This window comes from Pholcus phalangioides, unplaced genomic scaffold (genome assembly GCF_987345545.1).
Source record: "Pholcus phalangioides strain wild (caught in Gottingen) unplaced genomic scaffold, Ppha-v1.0 ptg000015l_1, whole genome shotgun sequence".
Classification (NCBI taxonomy): Eukaryota; Metazoa; Arthropoda; class Arachnida; order Araneae; family Pholcidae; genus Pholcus; species Pholcus phalangioides.
Window position 1 is genome coordinate 19,909,121 of NW_028301608.1, and position 23,811 is coordinate 19,932,931.

The 23,811-nt window shown below is 34.6% G+C and overlaps 1 protein-coding gene across 2 annotated transcripts in view; it reads left to right on the forward strand.

The window, feature by feature from the left end:
- The first annotated feature begins 3,202 nt into the window (after positions 1-3,202).
- The window catches only part of DNAlig3 (DNA ligase 3), a 74,408-nt gene continuing 53,799 nt past the window's right edge, over positions 3,203-23,811 (forward strand). For both annotated transcript variants that reach the window (XM_089243119.1, XM_089243120.1), the window contains exons 1-12: positions 3,203-3,361; positions 5,159-5,440; positions 7,116-7,178; positions 8,438-8,494; positions 10,395-10,529; positions 11,719-11,825; positions 16,611-16,655; positions 17,242-17,328; positions 18,143-18,222; positions 19,616-19,693; positions 20,268-20,424; positions 23,526-23,678. In XM_089243119.1, the coding sequence (XP_089099245.1) occupies positions 5,161-5,440; positions 7,116-7,178; positions 8,438-8,494; positions 10,395-10,529; positions 11,719-11,825; positions 16,611-16,655; positions 17,242-17,328; positions 18,143-18,222; positions 19,616-19,693; positions 20,268-20,424; positions 23,526-23,678 (1,242 nt within the window). In that variant the 5' untranslated portion in view covers positions 3,203-3,361; positions 5,159-5,160. The remainder of the gene's footprint in view (positions 3,362-5,158; positions 5,441-7,115; positions 7,179-8,437; positions 8,495-10,394; positions 10,530-11,718; positions 11,826-16,610; positions 16,656-17,241; positions 17,329-18,142; positions 18,223-19,615; positions 19,694-20,267; positions 20,425-23,525; positions 23,679-23,811) is intronic.

Below are 23,811 nucleotides of genomic sequence, written 5' to 3' on the forward strand. Positions count from 1 at the left end.
AGGCCCTAAGCACGCAAATGATTTCGGTGCTCCTCCCCCCTCTTTACATTTAACCTTTTACCTTAAATGCATGACCCGGGACCTCATGACAATTAGATCTGTTTACAATTTCAAGAATAAGTGTGTAAATTGGTAAGAAATTTTTTTAAGGGGAGATTTAGGAAAATCATTTCAATCAAGGCCTATATGATCCCAAGGCTCGGTAGCATCGATTGCAGGGAGGCCTCATGACAATTTGATCTGGTTAAAGTTTTGGAATGAGTAAGGATGCAAATTGGTATTCAGGTATTTGTAGCTAAATGGGGGAGGGGACCTCAGATTTTTTTTTTAACCGGTGGCCTATGATGCTATTGAAACAGCTCTGGGATTGTACTTTATGGAAATTAAGCAAAATTTCAATGCAAATACTGAGCATTGACACAAGTTCTTGTTTGCAATTAACTTAGTTTCTCTGATTTTGTGTCACCCTCAGGGCTAAAGTGTACCGTATTACTTGGGGGAATCGGTATCAATTTTGGCTCCCCCCTCCCCATAATTTTTAACGCAAAATAGTAAACTTTGCACCTTCCTTTCCCAGAACCCCCCTTCCTACCCTCAATTAGTTGCAGCCCTGATAAACCTTTCGATAAAGGTCTTCAACTGTACAATCAAGTGCTCTTAAAGTTTTAGGATTTTCTACCAGATAGTTGATGCCGGTGAAAAAAACTTGAATTAAAAGAAAAGTACACTATTGCATCATTTTTTGTGGTGCCCCTTTTCTCTTGATGCCCTGAGCACGTGCTTATTTTGCTTAATGGTTAATCCGACCCTGGTTAGAAGTACCAACCTGCCAACTTACATAAAAATCATATAATGCTATACAGCAAAATATCTTATCACCATGGAAAGTTTCACCCAAGTCCCCCTCCCATCGTCCTTCCCTAGACCATTCCCTGGCTTGTGACCCCGTGTGTTAAGGGTGCCGTGTGACGCTTGGGTTAAGCTTCCACCTTCTTCTATTCAGAAATAAACAAAATGGGTTTTCAGAAATAAACAGCCAGAGGATTTCAAGCAGTTCACCCCAACAAAAAAAAAAGGGGAGACCATGCAAATGCTTTTTGTTCAGAAAAACATTAGGTATTTTATAACAAACATAGGTTTAAAGAGAGATAGATGGCTTTTTCACAGCCCAAGATATTAAGGAAACATTTATTTTTCGGATATGATGCTGAGGTGAACTCGGAATATAACTGTTTTTTTAAACATAGGTTTGTTATGAATACAGTGGCGCCATTTGGTGTAAACATGCTCAAGTGATGTTGTTGCGTGTGAGGGTACGCACGCATGTGCCCTCATTTCTATCCCCTTAATGAGGCTCTTCAAATTCTAAGGAATTTCACACAACAATCTACCATCCATATGGCACCAAATGCACTACTGTCTCGGATTCGTAGGGACAGGACCCAGGGGGTATGCGCTGCATACAATTGCAGTTGGCACCCCGGTTCCACTAATCAAGGTTTCAGGTTTCATTTCTAAGCTTCAAAATTTGGCAACATTGTGGAAAAGCTTGCGCCAACTGTAATTGGCGAATCATAACAAAATACTTCTGGTTTTATTTGATAATTGGCAGCAAGAGTGTCCTAGTGCAGTGCTTTTTCTCGCATGTATAGATATACGGTTGAAGTTGTTTTCAAATTGAATTTCTGATCATTGACATTTTTATGATTTTGTTATAATGGTTATCTTTTGCCAGGGAATTCATACCAGAAATTCCCATTAGAAATCAAATCCAAATACGATTAATTAGACGATTAAACTTATTTATTTTTAGAAAAATTCTAGTCTCTTTTATATACGGGGTGATTATAAAAAAACTATCCCGACATATGGGCCCCTAACTATCATACCATTCACAGAAACTGAATGAAATTTTGGCATAAGGTATTTTGAGGTATGCGCTCAAGAATGATATGGAAAACAACAGTGTCACTCTAACAGTTACGGTTACAGTGAGAAAATTTCGAAAATATCAAATGGCAACACCAAGTTTTTTGTATTGGAATGCGATCTCCATACTGAAAAACACTAAATAGCGTTGGAATGGCACCTGTAGCACGAAAATCCCCGGAGCTAGGCAAGTAAAAAGGACTTTGCCGTGCACCAGAGCATTAATGTTCGTTTCATTCGTCACACCGTTTCGATCCAAGCCTGATTAGTCCTCCACAAGGTCATGTGGAAAACACAATAAAATGCTTTATTTTATGCTGCTTCTCTGTCCTTATTGGTTGTCCTCACTTTTAGACTATCTACCGCCGGTGATTTTCATGCTACAGTTGCCGTTCGAACGCTATTTAGGGTTTTTCACAATGGAGATCACATTCCAATACAAAAAACTTGGTGTTGCCATTTGATATTTTCGAAATTTTCTCACTGTAACCGTAACTGTTAGAGTGACACTGTTGTTTTCCATATAATTCTTGAGCGCATACATCAAAACACCTTATGCCAAAATTTCATTCAGTTTCTGTGAATGGTATGATAGTTAGGGGCCCATATGTCGGGATAGTTTTTTTATTTTCACCCTGTATATTTAATAAGCCAACTTGAATTCTTATTCTTTAGATAATCCTAAACTTTTTTCACTTGTGAAACCCTTTCTGTGATCAACGGTTATCTACGGCTCCCCCAGAGCAATTTAACAAAGGAACTAATCAAAAATCCTTTGTCAGGGCCGCTTTTCTATTGCACCCCTATGACAAAAGTTAGAATTTGACCCCTATGACAAAGGACTCCTGCTTTAGAATATTAATTTGATCATTTTTGTCGCACCACTGTCATTTTCTGCACACTGTTGGAGTGACACGGATTAGTAGTAATCTCACCAGGACCCACAATTTATCGCCATTCCGAGCGGAACCCCTTTCTTACACTCACTGAGATTAGTATATTAAGGATTGAAATTTATCTTCCATCTCACATATTTCTCATGTCCACACGTTTAATTCTATGGAATTCATTTTAATCCACTGCAATTTCTAATAGCGCAACTTTTTCAAGCCATTTGCAATTTTTCAGTGATATTGGCGATAGTTAGCAACTTTTAACTTTCTTTTGGCATTGTTTTTAGCGACAATTGGCAATATCCAGTATTTTTGTCAAGAAAATATAGTCATTATACTTTTAAGTAGAATGCACTATCGATAAAAATCGTTGAATCCTCATTATCGTCATCGTAATCTTTATTGGAACATCTGATCTGAAGGGGAGTTTAAATAGTAAACACAATTGTGGAGAAGGGAGTTGATTTCGAATTTATTTGGCGGGCTCCTTTGGAGTTCGAAGCTATTTCTTGGCTTCTAAAATATCGTTTACACAATCGGTAAATCCTTTAATTCATTTCACAATTTCTCATTAAAGAAATTATTCAAACTATTTCTATCGCATTACTTTTAGTATTTAACACAAAACTTTTAATTCTAATATGCCACGTTGTTTGGATCTCATGCGTGAATTGTTGAAAATATTGCATTACATTAACTTCAGTTCAAACTCAGCCAAAATTGGCGAGAATTCCGCATAACTAAGGTTGCCATATGCTTGAATATTTTCGTTAAACCATAGATGTTTTAACTGCACTCCCTATTTTCATGGAAGTGTATGTAAAAGTTTTGGGAACAGTTATAGTATAATTCATTTTTTTCGATGTGTTGGCGGTTTTTTTCCTTTAGCTGTAAAAACGTCTGAAACCATGGGTGAAAAGTCATCAAGAGTGAAATGAAGTTAATTTCGAAAAAAAAAATAAATGTCTGAAATCTTGGTGTGAAGTTGTTCAGAGCGAAACAGAGTCATGCTTTTAGAGAGGTCAGCTATTGTATAATCCTTTTTGGTAATGTCTTGGTGATCTTTTCCTTTGGTGAGGAAAAACGTCCGAAATCATGGTGGGAAGTCGCCAAGAGAAAAACGAAAACTGTTGGTGCTTTTCTTTCTGGTCTGCCATTTTCTTCCGTTGGCATTTTTTTCTGTTTGCTATTGTTATCTTTCGTTTCTAGGTTGCCCATCTCCTTTTTTTCGCCATTGGATATCATCTCAAGAGTTGCCCCTAGAGGACCCTACTAATAATATGATTTTGCATGGAGCAAGCGCTACATTTGAATAAATTGAGTCGTTAGCATTTCGGAGCTTATTTTTTGTTTGTTCGTTGAAATGCTGCATCTATCTTTCTGCATCCTGCACCCATAACACTTGGCGGGGCGGGGGGGGGGGGGAGAACATGGTGATATATACAAATCAGTTGATAGGTTGCATTGTCCCACGATAATGGTTTATTAAGTCCAGCCACTGAACAAGCACTGGGTTCCTAGTAGCCTCCGTGAGAAATAACATGTTATGCTGTATTCCATTATGTCTGAATATCACATTTCACATTTATTTCTTTCAGGTTGTACAATCGTACTTCGATTTTTATTAATTTTTTTATATACTAATTTTGGTGCCGCAATCATGCTTTTATTGAAGCCGATCTTCCCGTTAAAAAGTCTCGCCGCCGAGAGCAACAGGCCTACAACGTTTCAATTATTCATTTATTACACTTCACTCACCGCTATGAGTTGAGAAAAAACTCATAGTTTGAAAAATTTATTACACATAACAAGCACTACACAGAAACAAACTTCACGGAAGGTTCACTATACATACACACACATTCCAACATGTACCAATTTGTTAGAAGTTCCGCAGAGGAATATGGACGAGGTGCATAGTAGTAGTGGTGAGAGCACTCGTCTGGCAAATGAGGGGTCGGCTTGCCAGTTCTCTGTGTTTTCTTTCCTCTCTCTTCACCATCGCAAAGCTTTATAGCAATCCTATTATCTACAGAAGATTTTGTTTTTACGAATATGTATCTTTCTACTTTATACATTTGAGAGCGAAAGAGAACACTGAGGGTGAAAAGAGGACTAAAAGGAAATACATTCTCTTATACTCTCTTAAAATTCTCTTATTATACCTTTTCTCTCCCCTTTATATATCCCCCCCCCCCATTAGTTTTTCTAACGTGCTGTTAAGTTAGGACGCAAAGTTACCAGATTTATTGCCAAATCATTAAATAGAGGTAATCTAAATTTCTTGCCATATACTTGTGTTTAATGCTTTAGAGAAATTTCTTCTTATCTCTCAGGAATGGCATCAAACAAATACTGTATCGACATTGCAAAACGTGGTACTGCAGGATGTAAAGAATGCAAGACAAAGATAGATAAAGGACTTTGTCGAATCGGTATTGTGGTTCCCAATCCTTTTGCTGAAGGTGATATGAAGCAGTGGTTCCATATGCCATGTGTGTTCCAGAAACTGTCTCGCTCCAAAGCTGCTACGAAAAAAATTGAAGATGAGGATGATTTGGAAGGTTGGGATGATATAGACGAAGATATTAAGGAGGAAGTGAGAAAGCATATTAAAGGTAACTAAAAATGTTCTATGGAAATAAGATATGTTTGTTAGTAATTTGATCAGATCTGTTGTAACAGAATTGTAGGTCTCCTTGCAGAGTGATGTATAGCCTTCAGGAGGGGGCCCAGTAATCTATGTTGATGACATACTTGCTTAAGTGACAAACCAAAGAATATTTATAGGTGCCGCAAGTACGATTGCAGATTCGTTCATGTCAGAATCTTTTCTGACATAAAGGTTCAACAGCAACTGTGTGAGATGAGCCTATATGGGAAAAGTACTCAATTGCTGCCCTCCAAATTTGGCAAAAAATTCTAGGTCTGAGTCTAATTGGTGCTCTCATGAAGAAAATGGCTGTGGTGTGACAAAAATTATCAATAATTAGTAGCCGAAGGAAAATAAAATGCATTTCAATTAGAAAGTTTGGTACACATATCGAATGTTTATGATTTGTATGTCTTCTCTCCCCAACTGTTTCTGTAGGAGGTCATAAGAAAGCAATTTTCAGGTCCACTCACATAAGTTAAGCCAACAAGGCTCTAGTCCCAAAAACTGTTGTGATCCTATTATTTGTTAGTTCCTGTTGTAAATTTACTATAAAAGGGCTCATCAAAAATCTTGGCTTGGGAGCCTGCTGAAGATCTTTAGCCCAGAGCAGTGGTTTTCGTCACCACCTGATTCATGGTTTATCTGTGGCTCCCCAGAATAGTTTAGTGGATATTTTCACTTATTAAAGAACAACTTCCAAGCATAAATAGGCACACAAATCAATATCTGCAGCTCGTCGTGATGCCTCTGACAAAGGTTGGCGACACCCCTGGGAGCCACAATGCACAGTTTGATAAACACTGGCCGAGAGTAACAAATTTCACTGTATACCAACTGAAAATTACATGTAAAAACAAGTAGGCCGTCGATTGCAGAAGAAAAATCAAAACGTCTGGATTTCTTGGTGCATATTGCACACCTCTACATCTTATGTGCAATTTTTTTTTCTAGAGGTCTGGATGAAAATAAATATTTAAAAATTTATTGGTGTAAGTTTTTTTCCTTCAAAGTTCATCTTTTTTTTCAAAACTATAAGACACCCCTTCTTCTATTCCTTAAGATTTCCTTATTGATGAATGAAATTTTCACATGAGGATTATTTCCAACTGCATCATGCTAAACCAGCCCACTGCAGACAGTATGCTTTCTAAAAGAGTAACAAAATTTGTGCTGTCACAAATTATATGTAGAAAACCATGGCATCTCTTCCTGGATGTAGGTGCCTTGAACAGTTCTTCTTAACCTGTATCACTGGTAAGGTTATAAAGGATGAGTAAAAATAAAATAGCATTTTTGGATTAAAATTTATCTTCCAGTTTCCAGATAGAACAGTCTATAAAAGTAGTAGGAAAACTATGACAGTCAAACTGTGCATCTTATGTTATTTTTAATCAATTCTTTTGCTTGAATGTAGTAAAATTCTCTGCTATGCATTCAATTTTTACAAAAGATGACACCCATTATTTTTTTGACAGCATATTTTTAAAGTTTTATCTGATTGAAGTATTTTTCCGCAGTTTTTACATTCGATCTGCATTTGTTTTGTGATGTATAGCCAAATATTTGACTATTTATTTCTTCAAACATTTTTTTCCTCAAATTTTCCCTCTAATTTTTGTCTGCATTTTTACTTGCAGATTTCTGGGATGTGAACAAAGCTGCTGCACCAAAATCTGCCAAAAAGTTAAAGACTAGCCCAGGTACTAAATCTTCTTAGCCAGAAATTTCATCATCATAATTCTTGTGTTGTTTTTATTATTATTTTTTAAATCTTCAAAAATAATAAGAGTCTTTTAAAGATGTCATTTAACACACACAAAATCCATATACGTTCTATGATGCAGTAGATCACATTTAAAAAGTTTCCATTCGAAAGGTTTTTCCTGTAGGCAGAGTCCCATATACCCTCTCCTCATATTGGAACATTCCCCATGTAATAAAGCAGGACTGGGCAAAATCTCAGGTGTCAGGTTTCAATGGCGACTAAAAAATTGGTATTGGCACTTAAAATTTTCTTTGTATAGTTACTAAATTGTAAGCTGAGAGCAGCACAAAATGTTTGGAATTTATAGTAGCATATCTGCCAATATGAAAGAGGATCACTATGCCGTGAAAAAGTCAAAAGAAGCATTATTTTGGACCTTTTCCTTTGGGTAAGAATTATTTTGGCGCCTAGATTTTTTCTCTTCAATTAGTCCAGCTCTGAATAAGGTACCTAGAGTATACAGAGTGGACTTGTTGCCCTCCATTTTAGAGTGGCAAGCCATCTCTTCAAAGTGATATCTAATTGGTTTAAAAAAGACATGGGGGAACAGCTATTTGCTGCAGCAATAATATTGGCATCACACTTCGCACGAATATGTTGATGAGCCAGCCTGGATGTTTTTCAAGGAACTATACCATGTAATGAGTAGGGCTAGGCTTTATGTGACCTAAAAGCAGACAGAATATGGTTCATAAAAAATGCATTTGTCCTAAAAAAAACTAAAAATACACCTTAAAAACAAAAATATGCTTTTATAACTAGACTGACCATATTTCCTGAAGAAAAATATGGGAAATTACAGGAAATTGCCAATTATTGCTAAAGTCACCAATTGCGGGAAGAGAGAGAGAGAGTGCTTCAGGGGAAAAAAATCCCTCTTCATTGTTATTCTGGAATATGCAAAATATGCTCCAAAATATGAAAATATGCCTTAAATTTTGAAGATCATCAAAAATGCCCTAAAATTACTGAAAATCATGAAAGTATGCTCTGTCGCTTAAAATTAGTGAAATATGCAAAATGCGTGCATAGCATTAGATTTAGTCATAGAAATCCTAGCCCTAGTAGTGAGTTTTCTCCTTAACATATTTATGTTGCATGGCCCTAATGATAGTGTATCAAGTGGGATTCATTGTTGAAATTATTATTGCCATGTTAATAACAATTACAACCATTTTTTCTTTCCATCTTCAGGGCAGAAATCATCGAAAAGAGAAGCTAGTCCAAGCTCTCATAAACCGAGCACTTCAGGTTAGATATCATTTTTATGATTAGTCCCAATGCATTTGGTTTTTTTTTTTGTATAATTTATTTTTTTGTTATAAAATTCCATGTTCAATATCATTCAGTATGAATATTTACTCCTAACAAGGATTACAACTCGCAATTTATTGTGATCATATGCTATTATCAAGATTACATACTTTACTTACATGTTAGCTTGCCTACAAAACTACTTTAATTGTCTTACTTTTTATAACTAAAACTATCGATATCCCAATTTTTTGTATTTTTTAATCTTCAGTGTAATATATTTTGTGTGAATGAAAAGTTCTGTAACTCAGATTTTCAAAACTCAGAGTAATATCAATTGCCAGAAGCACATAGAAATATTAAAGTTTGACTGTATTTGTACTTATAACATACTAGACATGCTGTTTTAATACCATAATTTATTTTATTCACTTCATACTGACATGAATTAAAGATGCAAAGGAAAAAAAAGAAGTCAGCCAAGGAGTCAAGAGCCCTATACAGTAAAATGGGGTAATAATGTGCCTCTTTTGGAGGTTTTTTATTATAACCCCTCTTTAAAAATTATATCGGGGAAGAATTTTTATTCAATGTAGCAACATACCTTAGCTTTCAATTCATAATTTTTTGGCACATTTTTTCCACCCAAGGTGCGATAACAATGTGCCACCCACTTTATGAAACCCATACATACTCTGAGCAACCCCTGGTACATTTTTACCTCTTCTATCAAATAGAGCATGGTTTTTTATTTGCAGGGAAAAATAGATTTTATTCATTCAAGTTGTTGAAAATAAATGGGGGAAAAATAGACATTTTCTTTTAACACTTTATTACCCTAAAAGAAACTTTGGTGGTTATTACAAGAAATGTATAGAATGCAAATTTCACTGAAGGAGCAATTCTATTATTTATACTAATCTTTTTGTGCCAGAGTTCTTTAGGTTTGGGCCAAACCCAAAACTTTACTTTTCATGGCTGAGACTTGAGCCTCCCTAGAGTCAAAAATTTGTCATCATTTCACCTGGGTAGAGTTTGGCCTGGTATTCTGCCAGTACAAAAATCTCCTTGTGCAACCACCAAAATTGCGCTCCAGTGAACAGAACACATTAAAAATAAAAATCTGAAATATTATTCATTCAGAACTTCTAGAAGGGATAGTTTATTGGAGACCAAACAAGAAAGAAGACGGAAAAAAAAAGTTACGCTTAAAAATCTGTGAGACATTAACACCCCCAAGCCCACTTTATTTGAATTTCCATGTATAGATTGTAAATAAAACACCATAGGAATATGCCATTTGTGTGACATTATTCATCTTAGAGAGTATGTCAAAGAAAGTTTGCCCAAGTTTCACACACTTTTAACAATAGGTAGTTTAAATTTAAAAATTTGGTGGATGCAAATAAAACCTTTTGCAAATATAACCTCACATTCCACCATCCCTCAACATTAGCATTACCGGTGAGCACTCCACATGGCATCTAGTTCTACACCCTGGCCTGCAGGATGCACTGAAAGGCTACAAAGCTGGAGTGGCACATCAATACCCCATTTCATGGTACTGGTTGAAGCATTGCAAATTCAATGAATAATAACAAACACAAGAACATGTTAGTAAAGTAAATAACAAAAAAATGAAAAAAAAAACATAATTTAAGAAACATTGAAACCTAAACATAATAAATAGGGTCATTAATCCATGAGGTCTCTCTGCATCACATATAGTTTAAAATACTTTGTAAAACTGTCTGAGCAATTATCAGAATTTTAAAAATGTTGTGTTTATACTATATTTTTCCTCTTTTATTTTTTATGTACTTTTTAACGAATTTACTTGATAATACCTCAAGCTCATTATCAAGATCGTTTCATTTCTTGTTTCCTTTCTTTTTAGGAAGTAAAAGAGAGCCAACAGTTGATGATGCATTCAGGACATTTCGTAAAGTTTGTGCAGACATTGCATCAGTGAATGAATATACCATGAAAACTGCTGTCCTTGCTGATTTTTTGAAACATGGTTCCGATAAAAGTAAGCATATTCTCCCCACGTAAACATAAAAAAACATATTATATAAGTGTATTAAAAATATTGAACAACTTGTATTCATGCAATTTTCTCTTAAACAAAGTCACTCATGAATTTATGTAACTTTGAATTTAGTTTTTACCCATCACATATAATGCAGTTATTTGATTGATTTTCAAAGTCCCACTTACAAATCGCATAGGAACACCCAAACCTAAAAAGCGGTTACATATTTTTATATCATGGCCAGTGTCTCAGATCTGGCTGGTTTGCAAAATGGCTAGTTGTAAACCATTCACAAACCTTTGCATATTGGCCCTGGTCCTGGATAATAGTTTTGATTCATTCCCTATGCATGCTTCTGGGTTTATTGGAAAAAATTGTAAACCAGACACTTGAAAATCAAATTAAATACTAACTAGCTAGGTGAGACAAGTATAGAACAAGACTCAAATCGATAACCAGGGAGATCCATCTTTCAAGAGAAGTGCCGCTCTCTTAATTTCTTTCATTTGGCCTGTGTATATGATAGAGATTACACATAATAAGATGAGAGAACCAGCAGATAATATTAACCATACATGCTTCCTGTTTTTATACATTCTTGTAAACACAATTTGTACACATTCCTGTATAGAATTTCTAACAAATTGGTATATGTCAGATGTATGTGTGGCCCTAACATATTTATGTTGCCAGAATTATGTTTATTTCATGTTATAGCTAGTACTGCCATATTTTGAAGCAAAAATGATAAATGCTTGAATTTTTGTTTCATGTCAGTATTGTGTTGCCTGCTCTCTGTGGAGAGACTTTCTCCAATTGAAGACTTGCTCGCAGTCACACTTCAAAGTTAGAAAACCAACTTCAGCCGACCACTACTGTGTGTCAACAGGCAGAAGGGCTGGGCAGGTGGACCAGAGGGATTAGTTCTTGGCTGGAAAATTGTTGAATCAGCTGTAACATGTTACCAGCTTTACATTAATAAGTGTATAATTTGTAATATGCAAATCACATGTTGTGTTGATCCGTGCGTAATTGTCATATTCATACTTTTGCCTGAAACCATCAGATATTCTATAGGATATCAGATTTCATACTTTTCCTGTAGCGTGTAACATACATAATGTTATAATAATGTTGTTTCTTCTTTGATGATTCTTTTGAGAATAAAGTTTTGATTGTGATGTAGAAGGCTTTGATGGTGATCTGCATTTATGGATGAAGATGCTTCTGCCTGGAGTCGATAAGAGGATTTATAACTTACAGAGCAAGCAGCTTGTAAAATTGTTCAGCCAGGTGAGTATGTCATTTTTTCCTATCGTTTCAGTGAGTGATGAATATTTCAAATGGTCAGTTGGCCATTAGATATTAACAATATCAGGTAAATGTAAATTTCTCAATATTGTTGCCTTATTTGCAATGTGTGAATGTGCAATTTGTTTCAATATCTGAATTAAACATGATATTAAAACTATCCATATGCAATGCAACTAGCTCTGCTTAATTTGATTCAGTTCTGACTAAATGATGTTGAAGGAGCATTTGTGTGTGTGTGTGTGTGTGTGTGTGCTGACGAAAATTTTTCTCTCCTGCTCTTGTTATCATCGTATACAGTGTGGCACAGTAGATGAAACAAAGCCCATCTCAGATAATACTCATAATAACCCGATAGGCCATCTTTGAAAAAATGTAGTGTCCCATCTAACTAGAAGGAATCGCTAGTTAAAAAATGAGTAAAGCATAATAAAATGTAATTTTTTGATGTACATTGCACTTAGTTTCAAATTATATTAGGCACTCTTTCAATAATGATTAAAAATTTTGAAAACTTGCATGAATAAATTAAAAAACAAATCTTAACCCATAGCACATAATGATTGTGACAATTCATAAACACTCACTATAGAGCATCACAGGAACATTTTCAAGTAGTTTATCACTGTTCCATTTGGTGGGCATACCTGAAAGTGGGGTAAACCCGGTATTTCATATTACCCAACTATAATCCTACTGTAATCCTCATGCTTACTACAGCTTTCTGTGTGCATAAGAAATTAAAAAAGTAATCTTTTTTTTATTCCTGTGTCATTCATATATTTACAACAAGAGCAATTTAAGGGTTAGGGAGGCCAGACTGACTTTTTTTTTTAAAGTTCAAAGTTGAAAATTTATTATAATGTAGACAAAATACCTTGTCTGTCAATGGGTGCTGTGGTTTTAGATGTTATAGCTAGCCTATTGGAATAAACAGCAACAAAAAATCAACTTGTTAACAAATCTTCAAAATACATTTTGCTTAAACGGCAAGGTCACTTGATGTGATGCATGAAATGAGAGTAGAAGAGAGTGTAAGTGTATGGTTTTATTTAAGAGAAATTTATTCCTTTTAATTAATGTTTCAATGAGACGGATAAACCTAGATAATCCTAACCACATAATAAATATATTAAATATTAAACTGAATACTGATTATACTGTTTTATTGGTGCATTGTCTGATGCAGTGGAATCAATTTTAAACTGTATGTGATGGTTAAATTTGATCCCTTATCTACAGGGTGTTCTGTTAATGGACCGACAAACTCAGAGGGTTGTTAGTAGATATCAAGAGGAACAAAAATTATAATGGAACATGGTGTCGCAAGCCATGTTGTGAGGCTGAAAATGACAAAAAATGCATGCAGGTTTTGACACCACGCTTGAACGACAAAAAGTACATTAATAACTACAAAAAGGTTCATTTGATTAATTATTACAAAAGTTTTTGTAAGTATCAGCTGCTGTTGTCATTGCACAGTCTAAAACAATGTAAAAATGATTCTTGGATGCGCTCAAAGATACCAGGTATGCTTTTGATGTCTGCCACAGTGACAACAATCCCTGATATGAGATCCTCCAGTGTGTCCACAGGCGTTGCATAAATAAGTGATTTAAGGTGACCCCATAGGAAAAAGTCACATGAACTGAGATTCGGCGAACATGGAGGCTGAAAGCAATGGGTCCAGTTTCTCTAATCCACTTCCATGGGTATGTAACATCGAGATGATTACGCACCTCGTGTAACATATCACCCCTAGGGCTTTATGTCCAATTAACCCTTTCCTGTTAACCTTACATTAACATTAATACAGAGTGAATCCCAGAGGGAGGATGTGTTCGAGTCACGGGATTTTCATTGATATAATGTTTGTTTATGTTTATTTTTCATTATGTTATTCATATTTATGTTTATTTATACTGTAATGATATACATGTACATTGTATGAAATGTGATTAATACTTCTATATACCTTGTCTCATGAGCGGAGGTACCCGCAGACTTCCGTTTCGTCATCACAATTCCACGATCTGAAACTGCCATAGCCTTGTCAACAAGGGGAGAAGCCTGATCAACTTCCTCCATCTTGTTGAGCCTGTTGCCACCCACAGAAAAATAATACTCTTCCGATAATTACAAATCGCCCTACAACATGCAAATACATCGAGTGACGTCATAGTTTTCTCTGTGCGCCAAAGGACAACAGAATGCCATCGGAATGCCAACAGAATTGGTCCATCGCAAAACCAGCTCTCCTCTACTATATATATTCCTGGCGGATGCTTCAGCGGGGCAGATTCTCTCATTCATTCTACAGTTCATTTCGCTTCATCAACTAAGCAGTTCTTAGTGTAGAGCAGGAAGCTCTCACCCTAACCCTAATAATGTTCGACTAATATTTCAAGTGTTCTGTTTCGAACTACTCCGGCTGGTCCAGGTAGTTAGTGGTGCATCCTACAGTGATGTAGTTGCAACTTCATTCAACGAGCTGCAATGTTCGACCTCTTCATGTGATGAGATATCACTAGTGTCTGTGTTGTCTTCTGTCAAGTTAGTGGAGTGTCTTGTGTGCCGTGTCATCGATGTGCTGACAGGTGAATCACAATCTTGCATCATTATTGTCTAGTTCCTCAGAGAGCTCTCCAGAATTCTCTTAGCCTGAGGGACCCCTGCTGACATGGTTGGGTGAGACCTTATGTTATAGATTGGCAGTTGTGTTCAACTATATTTATTTGATCTATTCAACAAGAGTAACATAATATAACATAATTTTGAAGTAATAAATGATTTAAATAAGAGAATTGCCTGTATTTTCTTTGTTTGCCAACGACTTACTCTGTAGATGAGAGAATCACAAGAATCACAGGATGTAGCTGTTAAGAGATGCTACACTTGCAGGAAAAATGTGCAGGGGCACCATCATGCGTGAATCACATTCCTCACTGCACTGCATCTGGCTCAATTCTGGGAGGACGTGTTGCAGAAAAACAAGGTCATTGCTCCATTCAGGCATTCAAGCTAATTTACTTCGTCTGCAGCGTGTGATCTTAGCCCTTTGCATACGCTGCTGCATATTGCTACGCTGCCGCATATCGCTACGCTGCTTATGTCAGATATGGTGAGCAAACGCATTCAGCGATCAACTGACATCTATCTTTTGTCTCCTCTGGACTCAGAGCCTGCATGCATTTTTCACGATTTTCCCCCCAACATGGTTTGCCACACCATATTCCATTGCAATTTTTGTTCCTCTTGATGCCTACTAACAACCCTCTGAGTTTGTTGGTCCATTAACAGAACATACTGCATAAAATGACCATGACATAACAGAAGTTAGCACACAAATTGAGATAATATTGTGTATTTACTCAATTTAGTCATTCATTTAATTTGGATATTGCGAAACTATCTCAGGGTGAATGGGAGATTTGGTATTTAAATTTGAATTATAAATATAATAGATATACAGTCAACGCTCGTCAGAACTACCCCATGTTATAGCAACCATTCCATTGTAATGACCAGTAGGATCAGGGGCAGCTTAAGCGAGGGTGCAAAGGGTGCCATCCACCTGGGCAGGCATCAGGTTGTAAGGGGCGGCAGAATAGACTAGTTGGTCTCAAAAAATGTAGAAAATTCACATGACATCAAGCTTTTGTTGAGCGATAATTCAGTGATGGAAAACAATACTTGACGAATAGACAGGGCCTGGGACCGTAGTACCAGAAACAAAAACGTAATTTATCGGAGATGCTTGAGACACAATCTGCAGTTCATTTATAGTGTAGAAAAAAAAAAGATAACGATTGAGAGTCCCGGGCCCCCAAGCTAGAGCCCTTTCAGCTCTACCCTTGTAGGATGGGGCCATGTTCTCCCTCACAGATTATCCAATTTCTAACAAAAAAACTTTTTCTTTTCAATTTTTTTGCCCTTTCATCTCAGATTTGGCACCCCCCCCCCAAAGCAGACAAATAATTTTCTTTGATTTTCTTAGTTCAATGAAACTCCCCCCCCCCCGGATGATTTAACATCCCTCTTTAGTGGTGTCCTGTGTGGCCACAATGGGTTGCATGGTTCAAGAGCCTCTGTACTGTATCCCAAGGAGCAAGTGTGAATTTTGGTTCTGTCACATAGTATTTTTTCCAGAACAGTCGAATGAAGGCAAAAAAAATTTTGTCATTTCTCTGGTCCCTGAAGCACCAGAAACTTGAAATAAATTTCTTGATAAAAATTACCTTTTTATATATAAACTAAAGAATAAAGACAATTGATGATAGCTCAGTGCTGTTTTGAGGATTAAATTATCTGGCATTATTAAGAACGATAAAATAATTTGGGATCAGAAATTGGGACGTATGGTCACAAACATTTGCATGCTAAGCAGTGGTAAAAAAAATCAGGTTTATCTAAAAATCGAGTTCCCCTAGATTGGAGGCCTTTCAGCCTCTCACCAGTGCTGCCCATAGGCGGAGAAAGTAACTTGAAAGTGTGGGGGGGGGGGGGAGGCATGATGATGATTATGTCAATTCATATATACACTTATACATTAGATCAGTGGGATAAGTCTGAAATGTTTTCATATAATGACTACCATATATGTTTTTCTTTCAGTACAATCACCTTACCAATATAACGTCTGTTTTTGAAGGGGGTATCATTATATCAAGTAGCGACTGTATTTTGTATCCGAGATAGAAATGTGAAATTAATTTTTAGCTCACACAGTACAGAATTTTCTCATAGTTTGTATTTCTTGTGTTGTAGATTTTTGATGCAGATCAAGAAGAAATGATAGATGATTTGAACAAGGTAAAATATATATTGTACTCCTACATGCCATTTCAGTGTCATGCTACAAATCATCAGAATGGGGTGGGGGAAGAGATTATTTGATGATTTTTACAATGCTTTTTAAAAGTTAATTTAAGCTTTTGTGGTGAGTTTAAAGCTAGGCATATTCAATACCTTTGGGATAATGTTTAATGTTAAATCCATAATATTTGGAAAGAAAACTTGAAAGGTGAGTTAAATGTATAAAATTAAGTTTTATTGAAGGGGTTTTTTTTTAGTTCTTGAATGAAAATTGTGTTCTGCTTATACAAAACTGCTTTTTGTTTTTCTACAAAACCTTTTTCTTCTCTGGATATTAATTTTATCTTTTCATGGTGCTTATTCATTGGAAATTTAGTGCATGTTTGTTATATTATGTCTCAAAATGATACGTTCTTGAAATGTAATTATCAATGTCATCATAAAATTAAAACCTATTATGTAAAATTTTTTTCTCTATTCAAGTTTGGCTGAAATGAGACACTGCATTTATGCATATGCATTGGAGTATATACTATGATCATAAGTGAGTTCAATACAAAACTGTATGATTATATTTACACAGGGTGATGTGGCAGAAACTATAGGATCCTTCTTTGAATTATCGACAAAGTGCACAGCAGCCAAGAAAAGTACTCTAACTATGCAAGAAGTTAGTAAATGTTTATTCATATTGCAGTGATACCTTTTATGAAATTTGATGTCAGCAGACTGACATTTTTTTATTTTAAACAGATGTTTTGCAAAGGTGTGCATGAAAAGATAATTTATTTTTTTCTTTATGCAGAACTTTATGCACATTTTACTTATGAGTTTTTCATACAACTATGTTCATTAAACCGGTGTTACAGTAGCTCAACAAATTAATAATTTTAATTACATACAGTTAAAGGTCATTATAATGATACTCATGAACAAAACATTGTAAAGGAGTTATATGGAATATACATCAATGCTACTGTGAAAAGTACACATTAGGACTGGGGAGTAATATCATTATACAAGTGATTATCATTATATTTGATTTTCACTGTATGTTTTCAATTTTTACATATCCATGTTTGTTCAATACAGCTTGGCTATCAACATCTCGGGTATGATTGATTTCAGCAATTATTGTTTCACAATGTTTTGGTAATTTGTTATTATATTGAGAATCACACTTTGATTCACTAGTTTCATGACACCAACTATATTTGAAAGCTCAATCTCAATTATCCAGATGACAAACCAATTTATTAAGATATACCAGAAGACATCTTCATTTTGGTATTAAAAGCAGCAAGCTAAATCTTCCATAATATTTGGAGTCATCTACACTTTCTTGTTAGTCTTGCATGGAACTGGCCATACTTTTATGTTTTAGATTTTTGAAAAAAATAATAATTTGCTCAGGTCAGAAAAAAAAAAAATTCTTGAAAAAGGAATTAATTCTAATTTTATTTTATTTATTCATTTTTTGGCAGATTGAATCTTTCCTTGAAGATTTAAGTCATTTATCTAAAGAAGAAGAACAGAAACGCTTATTGCAGTTAGTTGCCAAACGGTAAGAACTTTAGTTAAAGCAGAGTGCAGCACTTAATATTGGTTCATTTTCCCATTCATAACTATTTTTTTTTCATCACATTTTTTAAATTACTCTGTGCATTAGAATGTATACCTTTTTGACATTTGAAAAATTTGAAAGCACAGGAATTTTGTTTTGCTAATACTCCCTAATAACTGATAATTTGGAAAAGATGGGTAGAGAAAGCATGATTACTTACTATGTCTATTTTATTTTTATTCCTGGGAGTTGCTTCCTTATCTCTTTGTTAAAATTCTCCCAAATTTTCTTACCTTTTTGATGAATAGTCATGGCTGTAGAAAGCTAAGAATAAAGAGCGTCAATTATATTCACCCCCTGTATCTTATATGTAAATGTGAGAGTATGTGTTCTTTATACAAATCCACACTGTTGATCGTATCACAATTTTTTTAGAATTTTTCACTAATGCGTGGAAGAAGCCGTAAGCATATTCCCACTGAAAAATATATTTTATCAAATTTTTTTATTGCAGAAATTTCTAGAAAAAAAACTTTTTTTTCACCATTTTTCCATGTTTTTAATTAGATGCAACAATTTTTTCCCACACAAAAGATGTATATTTTACTGGGTTTACCATTGCAATTTGAATTTTAAAAACTGGTTAACAAATAGTGGAGTCAAACAGGTTTTTGTTCCACATCAAATCTTAATTTATAAGTACAGATGTGTCTTTTATCAATGTTATTTTTTTTGTGTGTACAAATGTTTTCTGCGATCAGTGTATTTTTTAAAAAAAAAGCAATGTATCGATCAGTGTATTTTTTAAAAAAAAAGTGATGTATCGATCAGTGTATTTTTAAAAAAAAAAAGTGATGTATCGATCAGTGTATTTTAAAAAAAAAGAAGTGATGTATCGATCAGTGTATTCTTTTTTTGCTGTGTTATGAGCAGCATTCAAATGCAATCTTGTGAATAATCTTTAGTGAGTATTTGAGTTTAATCTTTGTGTGTGTGTCTAAAATACAGGATTTTTAATGGAATGCACATTTTCCAGGCATGTTTCCACTGTTAACATTATTGAATCACTTTTAGATGAGCCTGAAAAATATGGCTAATTAAGCTATAGATACATAAATTTTTTATGGGGATGGGCAACAACACCGGGTATCAGCTAGTGTATTATATGATGAAATTTTGATTTGGAAAAAGTTCGGTTTTTATGTTAAACTTAAAATTTTGTTTTATTATTTCTCATTGCAGTGCTTTTCAATGGGACTATTTTTTCTTATAAAATGACAATTTTTTTATCAGACAAAAATATGTTTTGAAAGTTTGAAATTGTGTTTAAGAAGCTATATACATAAAAAAATTAATAAATCACTAATTAACATTGTGAAGGAATTTGTTACAGATGTACTGCCAATGATCTACGGCTGTTCATTAGATTGATAAAACATGACCTTAGAATTCAAGCTGGACCAAAACATATGTGAGTATATTATTGATATTTACTATCAGTTGCTCTGCACTGATAATATTAAAATTATATTTTATAACAATCTTATATTTTGAAGGGCAGAAAAGAGCATTTATCTAATTTTTTTTTAATTTTGTTTCCAGATATCAGTTCATCAAATTATAGTTCAAGTATTTAGAATTTACTAATTGTTTTGCATGCAATTGAAAATATGTTTTCATGAAATTAAACATTTTAATGCCTCACTATTTGAATGTTTAATTTTATAATGAGGAGAGGATGCTTCATGCTTGAATGATTCATGCATTAATGTACACACCTTTTTTTTAATGCTTTTCTCACTGCTGTGCTTGTAAATATGCAGCAGTACCACTAAAGGAATATGTTACATATCTGGATAAATAGTTTTTTCTTTGCATGACACCCAGTAAAAGTATTTTGATTGTTAATTGTGTTTCTATAATGGGAAAAACCATGGCTAGGCTATTTTTTTCATTTCATCAAGCTAACATCCATTCTTAGTGCAATCTAATTTAATGAAATTTTCTTGTGGGAAAATGATTATTTCTTATCTGATTTCATGAAGACTTGGAGCTATACATCCCACTGCTTATAAAGCATTCCAAGCATCACATAATTTGAAAGATGTTGTATTACAAGTCATGAAAGGAAAATCTTCTGGTGGAGCTTCTTCGAGTCTCAGTGTCAAAGCATCTGTTTTAACACCGATCAAGCCCATGTTGGTGAGGCACTTGCAATTATTCTGTTTTATTTTCTGCACCTCCTCAAATAAATTTATCATGCCATACACATAGGTATTGTCTGAAGTTACATTATAAATGCATGCAATTAAATTTATATGACATTATTAACAGACAGGAATGGTGACTGAAGATAAAAATTTCAAGTATTCCAAAATCTGTTTTGTTAGGAGAATTTGTATGGAAGGTGCTCCCTTTCCAGAAAGAAATGACAATATGTTATATCCAACTATAGTGCATTTCATGATTTTTGTTTTCTAAATTCCCTCTGAGATGCTGCATGCATAGTAAAAATGCCTCCATGCATGCAAAATCACAAAATTTACCATAAGTGTATATAGCATATTGCCATTCCACAGAAGAAACAAATATTTGCACATAAAATGAAAATTAGAGGGAATGTTGCTGAGAAGTCAAAATAACTCAGAATTCTTGAAACTACTTTAGTTAACTCATGCAAAATTTTAATTTGTGCTTGCTCTGTATAAGTCTGTGCAAGAAAATATACGTAGTAGCTTAGGTTGTGCACACACAATACATGTTCCTTGTGAATAAAATGTATATATATACAATAGAACTTCATTATAATAGACAGTTAAGAAATTTAAATATTGTCTGAGGCTTTCATGGCGGGCGTTAAATGACTTGCAAACGGTTTTCGGATTATTAGGCCATGGTCTAGGAGATTTCTTCCTGACGTTTCGCCCACATCTGCGGCAGGCATCATCTGAGGTTATTTGGACGTAAGTCTCCACGGTAAACGAGAAAGGCTTAGTATACATCTACTGTCATTGACTTGTTCTCTATATGCACTTCTGAGACTTGATCGGCTGCAGAAGAACCGCATTGGTTGGCTTGTGTGGATGTATTGTGCTCTGATTGGCTGCAAGTGGTGTCTGGCAGCAATTGGCTGTCGAAGTCATTTTCTCTCTAGCATTCATCGGAAGCACATCTCGACTCTCTACGCCGCTGAAGTAGGGAGTCGAGATGTGCCGTTTGCAAGTCAGTTAAGAAATTGTTATAATTATAAAGGATGCTCATTTTTATCTGATGAATTTTACATTTTTAAGCAAGTGATTAAACATTGACTTTTGTGTTGTTTTTCATAAACATGAATGTGCTGCATGACTCGCACTGCTTGCCAGCCAGGAATATTAAGATTAATGCAGTTGTATACGTACACATCTTTTTATAGCTACTGCTATACTTTTGTTGATGTACATCTTGTTAAATCACACCCCTATAGGAATTGTTATACACTAGACGTTCATTGAAATGGACAGCTTTTAGCCCTTATTAGTCCATTGTAATGAGACTGTAACTGTTCTGATATCACATGAGTTAGATTATGTAGTTAATTAATATATCATATGGGGATCACAGAGATATATCATTGAACCACATCATACCATTAATATGATATTTCTGTAATTTCTTGCATATAATCTGTGATGCAAATTCTGCTACTTTGAGAAAAATGTCATCACATATTCCACAGCTACGTATAATTCACATATGTCAATTTCATTCATCATAAACTGAAGTAGGAAGAAAGGAAGGGGGGAATGGTTTGTAATATTTTTGTGGGGGAAAAAATATAAATTTTCCTACTTGCATTTTTAAAACATGTCACTAACAAATAAATCTTTAACATAAATTTCTACAAACTAATATAAAAGATATTTATTCCTACTCCAACTTTTAGGAAAAAAAATATGCTGATAATATGCAGTGCAGTGTTTGCCAGTAAGCATCTGGATGTGTGATTCACGCATGAAAATTCAATTTTATTCCTTCAAATTTCGATGAGTGAAAATACTTCTAATTTTTTTCAATAAGTATTTCACTGTTTTTCATGAAAAAAAATGCCCTTTTACAAAACTATCCCTTAAAATTTTGGATAAGAGTGAAATTACTCTTTTAAAATTATTTTTTTGGATAGTACTGATGCAGGAACAGATCTGCGGGGTGATGAGAGAAAAAAATCCCTGAAGAAGGAGCAATGGAACAAAATGTTTGGAAACTATGATCTACATGAAGAAATTCAGATATAATAACCTGTGCATTATACACAGAAAAATATAGTGTTCAGTAATAGATCATGATAGATGGTTTTTAGCTCTACCTTAAGCATAATAAGAGGTGTATGGGAAAGCTTGTGCAAATTTCAGAAGGTCAAGAGAGAAAATCTCCATGGAGATTTTATAAGCTCAGGCAAGCCACTGCAGTAAAAATTTTAAAATTAAATTTATCTCTTTAATGCTGCATTCACATTTTAAACCATATACAGTTTTACTGTGAGTTATGTGTCCTGACTTGCCAGTAATTCAAGTTACAAGCTAAAACTATTTGCTTAAAACTGGCTATAGTAAGCATTTGATCCATCAAACTGAAACATGACAAACAGGTCATTCAACACATAAAAGTTCTGGTGCATTGAACAAGTTAAAGTTGATAGAGATGCTCATAGTACTGTGTACTTTACTTGCTTTGCGAGCAAAAATATTTTTGTCATACATAAAGTGCACTGTAATGTACTGAGCTAATTTATTTTTATACAGGGAGAGATTCATATAGAACCGGCCTCACACAAAATGAGGTACATCACAGAACATACCGTATATATAAAATTATGTGGTTTATATATAACTGGCCTTGGATTGTGTATGTTTGAGTGCCATTCATTGTGATTAGGGTAGATGTTGAAAATGGGTGCTGTTTTCTTGAAGGCATGCAGCCATTCAATATTTCATTTCACGCTGAGAGATTAATATGTCAATGTTTAGCAGTTATATGCATCAACTACAGAATTATTTGAGAATTCGTTGGGCCGGTTCTATAAGAATTTTTCTGTACAAGAAATAATTTTGTGTCAAATGAATGAAAAATCTCCATAGTTTTAAATGGGGGGAAGTTTTGGCATGATACAAATAACTTCCAGAAATGAATTCAACTCAACTCAGAATTCGTAATAATGTCAATAATTAAATAATGTGATAATTTTCTATAGTTTTTTTTAATGATCTCATTGAAATACATTTCTATTGCATGCATAACTTTCATTCATTGTTTTGAATGATCAGGCCGAAGCTTGTGGCTCAGTCGAGAAAGTATTTGAAAAATTGGAACGTCCTTTAGCAGAAATTAAATATGATGGGGAACGAGTCCAGGTTCATAAGAGTGGAGATGAATTCAGTTATTTTAGCCGAAGCTTGAAACCAGTGATGCCTGGCAAAGTAAGTATTGATATTTTAGTAGAGACAGCCGAAGTAATGGGCTTGAGTTTTACTTGTTTTGCAAAGTCATCTGAACATAGTATTATGATTATGGTGAGGATTTTTATGGTACACACTTTATATATTAGATGAA